This window comes from Lepidochelys kempii, chromosome 7, assembly GCF_965140265.1.
Source record: "Lepidochelys kempii isolate rLepKem1 chromosome 7, rLepKem1.hap2, whole genome shotgun sequence".
In the NCBI taxonomy this organism is placed as follows: Eukaryota; Metazoa; Chordata; order Testudines; family Cheloniidae; genus Lepidochelys; species Lepidochelys kempii.
The window spans coordinates 48,075,393-48,082,703 of record NC_133262.1 but is presented as its reverse complement, the minus strand read 5'-3'; the positions used below and the strand labels follow the sequence as shown (position 1 = coordinate 48,082,703).

At 52.5% G+C, this 7,311-nt stretch overlaps 1 protein-coding gene across 5 annotated transcripts in view; it reads right to left on the bottom strand.

Moving 5' to 3' along the window:
- Positions 1 to 1,510: 1,510 nt before the first annotated feature.
- CACNA2D2 (calcium voltage-gated channel auxiliary subunit alpha2delta 2) overlaps positions 1,511 to 7,311 on the bottom strand; it is a 587,011-nt gene continuing 581,210 nt past the window's right edge. For all 5 annotated transcript variants that reach the window (XM_073352554.1, XM_073352555.1, XM_073352556.1 and 2 more), the window contains 5 exons: positions 6,352 to 6,407; positions 5,860 to 5,983; positions 3,808 to 3,917; positions 2,938 to 3,026; positions 1,511 to 2,608 (listed from right to left, as the gene is read on the bottom strand). In XM_073352554.1, the coding sequence (XP_073208655.1) occupies positions 2,480 to 2,608; positions 2,938 to 3,026; positions 3,808 to 3,917; positions 5,860 to 5,983; positions 6,352 to 6,407 (508 nt within the window). In that variant the 3' untranslated portion in view covers positions 1,511 to 2,479. The remainder of the gene's footprint in view (positions 2,609 to 2,937; positions 3,027 to 3,807; positions 3,918 to 5,859; positions 5,984 to 6,351; positions 6,408 to 7,311) is intronic.

The following is a 7,311-nucleotide window of genomic DNA, read 5'->3' as shown; positions in this document are numbered from 1 at the left end:
CCCTTTCCTGGCCACCCAACGCAAAGAGGCAGAGGCGATATTTGGCTGGAGAGAAGGGGGCTTTGGGGTCGGGAGAGTACTCCAGTGCAGCTGAACCTGTGTTGAATGGCGTCCCTGCCTGTGCACCAGGAACAGCCCCAACAGCTGGGGACAAGCACAGAGCTAGCCCTGCCACTTTGATATCCCATCTAGACACCACTCGCTATGGTGGAAGGGATTCTGACTTTGATTTCAAAAGCTGGCCCCAGACATAAAACATGCCATTATGAAGACAACTGGAGGGGCTCTTGGCGGGGGCTTGAGTTGAGTGGCAGGTGCCCATAGAACCCTCTCCCCTAAAACCAGATCTGAAAGGCCCGTGTGGGGGGCATCTGATGCCATCCGGATACATATGTGACATCAGGGACAGAAAGTGCTGGCTGCTACTTGAAAGACTGGTCCGTCTCAAGTCCCCAGTTAGTGAGACCCTAGGATCCAGATGTTCTGCCCTCTCCCAGACGTCTGGGTGCTTCACAGGCCCAGGGTAACGTGCGTCATGCACCGAGGCATTCCAAGTGTGAAAACAAGGGCTGTGGGCACCCAGATAATAATGTGTCAAATGCATCACGGCATTCCCCTGCTGGTGGCTCACCTGGCACTTTACCTCTGCCTGTGTAGCATCTTCCTCCTTTTCTTGCCCGGCATGCCGTTTCGGGAGGCTGAACTTACGCCTCTGGGGCCCAACCCCCTGCTCTGTGGCCAAACCCCCTTGCTAGCGCATGCCCTTTCCAAAGCGTCCACCAGGCAACCGATGGCCAAAGGTGCGTTAGGTCAAACTCTCCCCTCAGAGGCAGAGTTAATGGGAGCAACATGCGGGCACCACTTGGCCATTCTGGGGGGTTCAGTTCAGGGACCCTCTTCCTCTAGCAGAGCTGTCCTGGATGCCAGTCCCTCTGGGGGCATATTTGGGGTGTTAGGGCCAAACGCACCCTGGTGTATCTCTGCTGACTTAACAGTTACACCCAGGGATGAGCTTGGGCAGGGCTTTTTGGAGGTGTTGAACCCCACTGAGGTCTATGGGAGCTGTGGGGGCTCAGCACCCTCCTTATACCAGGCCCTGGGTGTTTTAAAAGGCCCTGATGGATCCTCTCCTGCTCTGCGTGCCTGGTGGAGAATGACTCAGCACAAAGGATCAGGGCACGCTACTCAAAGGAGTGGCTAGTGCCTGCCCTAATGGTGGTAGTCCGGTACAGAGAGAGATCCATGAACCCTTAGCCAAGCTTCCTGCTAATGTACCCTTGGGTCAACTGTCCAGGGGCAGCTGTTATCCGGCCTGGGTTGCAGTGGGAGGATATCTCTGGGGAATGAGGAGAACTTGGACCAGGAAGTTCTTCTTACCCATGATTAGTCCCACCCACTGTATGCCAGGGCTAGAATGATGTACATGAATGGCTGCTGAAGGTCCTGGACCCTCTCTCCCAATTCCCCACGACAGAGTTATCGATTTAAATAAATAATACTGACCATGACATTCCATTCAAGTTTCTTTTTTTGTGTGTGTGTCCTTGTTGCTGACAATAAATACTTGTACTTCTTCAGGCTAAAACATTGGAAAGTAGATGTAGAAAGATCTGGTTTAAAATCCTCAGGCTACAAAATAATAATTGAAGATTGGAATAAGATGGATGTAAATAAGGTGAGACTTGGACGGGATGGCACTGGAAAGCACCTAGGGATTGGGTGGCATGGAGAAGCAAATGAGGACATTATAAAACTATGACATTGGTTGTTTTTTGTGTTCAAGAAGCCACGGTGATTGGCTGAGAAGTTAACAAGACTCGTCTCAATTTGGCAAGAAAACACCATTTTTTTCTCTTCTATTTTGTTTTGCGTTTTCATTTGGATGGGCAGGGTGGGAGGGCAGATTATCTCAAACACAAGAGCAATCTGGCATCAGTGTTGGTTAAATACTTTAAGACAGCAAAATGGTAAGACATCTCTCAATGGAAACTACAAAACCTCCCAGAATTCCACAGGTTCCATGAGGGAAAAGAGAGAAAAAAAAAGAAAAAAAAAAAAAAGAAAACCAAATCAAAAAACCAGGTCACTGTTCTTCGTATTTGGCCAAAAGCTCAATGGCAGGGAGAGGACAGGGTCAAGGAGTCAAGAGCTCAAGGACGCTCACTGTCTGAAGAACAGAAGCCTCAAATGGGTTGTGATTCCCCAAGTCTTGCTCAAGCTCAGTTCTTGCCAACCTGCTGCACAGAGACACTAGAAAGGCAAGGCCAGGTTGGAGAGAATGGGAAACAAAGCAAAAGGAAAAAGAAAAAGATATTCCAGGCTCCTGAGTGGAGTGAGAGGAGGTCCTCATGAGCCACAGCCAAGGTGTAACCAGAGCGGATGGGACGAGAAGAAGTTGCCCTTTTCCAACACGCCTGGAGAGGATGGAGATGGAGTTTTAAACAAAAGAAAAATGGATGGGTTGGCCCAGATGGATGTTTTAAAGGCAAGATGCTGAGAACAGAGGCTGGTGGCTGGCAGTCAAGTAGAGGAGCAGCAGCTGCAGGGCTAACAAGATGCTGAGGGAGGGTTTGAAGGAGGCCCCTCTGCCGCAGTCTGAGGTATCTTCCTGCGGAGACAAAAGGCGAGATGGGTTTCTGCAGGGATCGGGTGGGTGGGCGAGATCATCACACATGTGCCAGTGGGACCTGGGACAAAGGCAGTCCCCATGCAGTGACCAGCTTCCGCTGACTGATGCCCAGAACAGATGCACTCACTCTAGGAAAGCTTCCAAACCAGGGGGAGGTTATTGCCTATGACCCGGTGCACCCTTAAAAAAGCACGAGCTGCTGGCAACCTTGCTTTCCATCCCTAGCAGATCCCATGCACAGCTTGCCCTGCCTCCCTTCTCCTGGGACCCCTGCTTCCCCTGCCCCTGGAGCTGGTTCCCCCGCTTACCGTTGCATTGTAGTCGAAGCAGATGTGGGGACCTTTCCGGTACCGGGGCTTGTCTACCAGCTCACACTGATTTGGATCTCTCGGTGGAGCTTCATGTGTCAAGGATACAACGCGGTGCAGGCATGATTCTGGGGGAGAGGACAGAGGGACGAAGCAGGGCTGGGGCAGCTTAGAGAAGTTAAGCAATCGGACAGGAGGCCACCCAGAATGCAGGAGACTTCATGAGGTCTGCGATTAGGGAAGGACCGAGACCTCCCAAGATGTTCTCCCCGGTTCTCTTCTCTCCTCACTTGGAGGCTAGTGCACAGCATTGCCCCTTGGCTTTTAACACTTCTCTAGCAGGAACCATGTATTTCAACCCATCATCATCGATCCCCTTGCTGTCTTTGAAGCCCTCTGGCAGGTTGCCTTGGTCTCCTCTCTTCCCATTGAGAACAATTCCAGCTCCCTTAGCCTTCCCTCACTAGTCACCTGGCCTGGAGAACTTAAGTGATCACCTGGGCATCTGAACACTCTTGGGGGGTGCAGGCCCAGAAGAGAAACAGCTCAGAGCTGAACCCAGACAAGGCAGAGACACAACCAGCTCCAAGGGGAGTTGATCTGTGGACTATGTTTGTTATTTCTAAGGTGTTGGGCTGCCAGGGGCTGGGGGTGGGTCCTGCACTAGCATGGGCTGCACTTAGGGCTCTCCTGAAACCTGTGGGCTTAAAGAGGCGCTTATAGGGCATTGTACTGGCCTCAGTACGGAGTGAATTCCACCCTCTATGATCATCCAGTAGAAAAGCTCCTCTTCTCTCCAGTGGCTGTTGGCCGTGTCCTGAGGCTGAGGCGGGAGCTGTGAAGCCCAATGCAGCAACAATCAAAGGATACCTCGTATCTCCGCCTGAGGGAGCTTGGTGGACTCACACTGGCTGCACATCGGCTTATCCGCTACGACGAACAGCAGGTTGGTGTTGGCGAGCTTCTGTGCATGGAACAGCCTGTGGGAGGGGAGCAATGTGGTTATCCTGGGCCACATCTCTTGCCCTGCATCCTCCATCTCTGCTGTGCCGCTCCTGAGGAGCGGTGAGCAAACCCTGCTAGTGCTACCTGGGAACCCCTAGCTACCATGAGTGTGCTTCTTCCTTGGCTTGGCTGACCTATGACCCTGAGCCCCACACGCCAGTACAGGCCGCCACATCCCCTGCCATTGGTGACCTCCCAAGTGTTATCAGGGAGCGACGTGAAGGAAGATTAAGGTACCAAAGAGGAATCCAAAGCTTTCAACCCATCTGGCGGCCCTATTCAGCTGGGTGAAATTCCTTCCTGCCCAGGCTGTGAGGATTCGGGTGTCAGAGCCGCTGTGTTGACGTTAGAGGGGAAAGGTTCCACTTAATGAAACCCCAGTAGCCTGCACAATTTGGAGCTCACCTCGCATCCAGCTCACTCAGCCCAAGGGGCGGTCTGTACCAGCAATTGCTGGTGTCATGGGACAATGCTACTGCAAGTGTTTATTTATATAAAGGGGCCACAGCCGAGAGTGGTGCTTTACAAACAGAGAGAGACACAATTCACACCTCCAGTGTAAAATTAGATCAGGGCCACAACAGCCATCACATCACAGAGGGAACAGTAGCTCTGGCACCCCCAACCCCAGCACCGCTGCATCCTCCTTCCCCTTCTCAGCAGGCGTGGGAACGAACCGGGGACCTTTTCGGGGGGGGATTGCTGCTGCCACCTGGGCATCTCAGCAATCAATAACTGACCATCGGCTGAATTAAAGTCATTATTAATTCATGCACCCACAAGACTTTTCTGGTCTTGCAGTTCTTATTGAGTCAGCAAGGTACCCAAGCTTTGCCCAACCGAGGGTGACGTGTCAGTTGGGCAGGTGATGAAGGGCCCCATCCAAACTATGTACCATGGAGCAGGATGCAGCTGCCCATTGAGAGACTACAGATCCCAGCACGCAAGGCACTGCTCAGAATTGAGTAGCCTGGCCTCTGTGCATGCTGACAGGCCTTTGGCTAACGTGGCTTAATTAGGATCAGCTAAAATGATCATGTAACAAATTCTGCTCTCATTTACACTGGTCCCATACACAGATTTGTATTTGGTCCAGTATAAAATACACCAGCATTTTAAACCGCAAGACCTCCTGAGTTAAAAAAGAACCTGAATGGGAAGAGAAAGTTCCTCTCCCAGGTGTCAATGTTCCCTAGCTTCTCATCAGGAAGGCTTTCTGGGCGGAGGAGTCTGATCAGCTAACAATGGCTCAGAGTGTGCAGATCTCTCATACAACCCTGCGGATCAGGGACTCTGCAGCCAAATGCAACAAAACAAATCACACAAGCGCAAGCAGTGACATTCTAGCAGCTGCCTGTGATTCTGCACAGAGCTGATGGCACAAAGAGTTTGGCTTCAAACCTGCAAATGCACTCGAGATGCAGTACCACTGCATGCTTGTTGGCTGCTACTGCTTATGACACTGCCAGCGCTGCTGTGTTTGTTCCAATCCTTGGCGCGACTGCAAAGCACCTGTAACACTCAAGGAGAAGCAGCTGAAGTGGAAAGAAGAGATGGAGCTTCCTTTGCATGGGACCTGAGTCAGCTCCCACTGAATGAACTCTTTGCTTTGATTTTAACAGGAGTTGGATGGGGCCCAAGGAGCCATCTTCATTGTTCTGCTCTTCTTCAGCAGCCCGGCTCCTTCCTCTCCAAGCCGTTGGATTGACGACATGCAGCCTGCTGCACAGGACTGACACTAGGGCACTCCAGTGTCCTCAGCCTCAGGACCCCTTGGAAGGAGAAAGACACTCTCACGCCCCCAGCCCTCCTGGCAACAGAGCCCATGTTGTCTAGCTGTGACACGCACTCTGGACACCATGTTCTGGTTACCAGCTGCTCTGAAGCCCGTCGCTGTGGGCACCCTGTCACACTGACCTTGAGCAGTTTCCACAGTCGATCATAGCGTTATAAGTGGCGTTGACGGTGCTGAAGTAGTACTGCGTCTGCTTCATGATGCAGCTGGTCTCTCTGGACTCCATGCTGTCTGCTGTGACATCCTCTGTCACCAGGGACAAGACACAGTGGGACATGGCAGGAGGAAAACCCTTGGCTGCTCATTCCCACCCCACTGGAATGTGCCCTGCTTCTCTAAGCCTCTCTGAAGCAGTGGCCAGAACTAAGGCGGACTTTGCTGTCCAAAAATACACTCAATATAATGTACCCCTGAAATGTGCACACTGGGGCTGGGTGGTTACTGCAGTGACTCCAGGTGCTGGCCAATGGAGGATCAGCTGGTGACATCATCTATCTCAGTCGCTTAGTACTCTCCATCCCCCGGACAGACGTTTACTCCCCCTCTCTCATGTGCTCCCTCCTCCTGACTCATCCCTCCCACTGCTGCACGGTGTTAACCCGGGCAGATCGTACCTGTTTGAAACCAGCTGCTGTAGGTGAGGCCGTACAAGAGCTGCTGGAACAAAGACCTTTGGGAAGGAAAACACAGAGCTGTTAGTTGACATGAGAGGCCAATCAGAACACACTGCTAGGGCCAGGCTACAAACTGACTATAAGGCTGTGGGCTGGAGCACTAGTATAGACAGTTTTACACTGTGCCAGCTGAGCCCCCTTCACTCCAGCCTGACATGCAGCTCACAAGGTCAGAAGCCGGAAGCAGATGTTTCTTCTCCCTTTCGCTCTGTGTGCGGGAGGTTGCTTTGCCTGGCTTTGAGCTACTCTGACATCATGAAGGCAGGTACAGCCATCGCATGGAAAGGAACCCACCCCATTCCACCGTGAATCTGATCAAAGCCAAAGAGACCCAGCTGCTCTAAGCCTTCTCTTCCATCGAAGAGCACTCGCTTTCCTCAGGCTATTCTCCTCTGCAAGCAGAACTCAAATTCTGTCACTTGGCAGGTGACATCACTGAAGCAGATACGAGCAATTAACATAAACGCGGCAAAAACTGGGTGAGAGATGACGTTCCATTTGCTAATAAAGTACGATTTTCAAACCAAACCCACACAGCATCCAGGAGCAATTCTACTGGCCCCAAGGCTATCCCCTTCCATCTCTCTCCATCCAGAGAGATCAGGGCGGACAAACTTTTTGGCCTGAAGACAACATCAGGTTTCCGAAATTGTATGAAGGGCTGGTTAGGGGAGGCTGTGCCTCCCCAAACAGCCAGGCGTGGCCTAGCCCCCACCCCCTATCTGACCCACCCGCTTCTCACTCCCTGACGGCCCTCCCGGGACTCCTGCCCCATCCCCCCCCCCTCCGCTCCCTCTCCCCTGACCGCCCTCGGAGCCCCCGCCACCCCATCCAACCCTTTCTCTCATTTCTGACTGCCCCCCCTGGGACTCCTGCCCCATCCAACCACCCCTTCTCCCT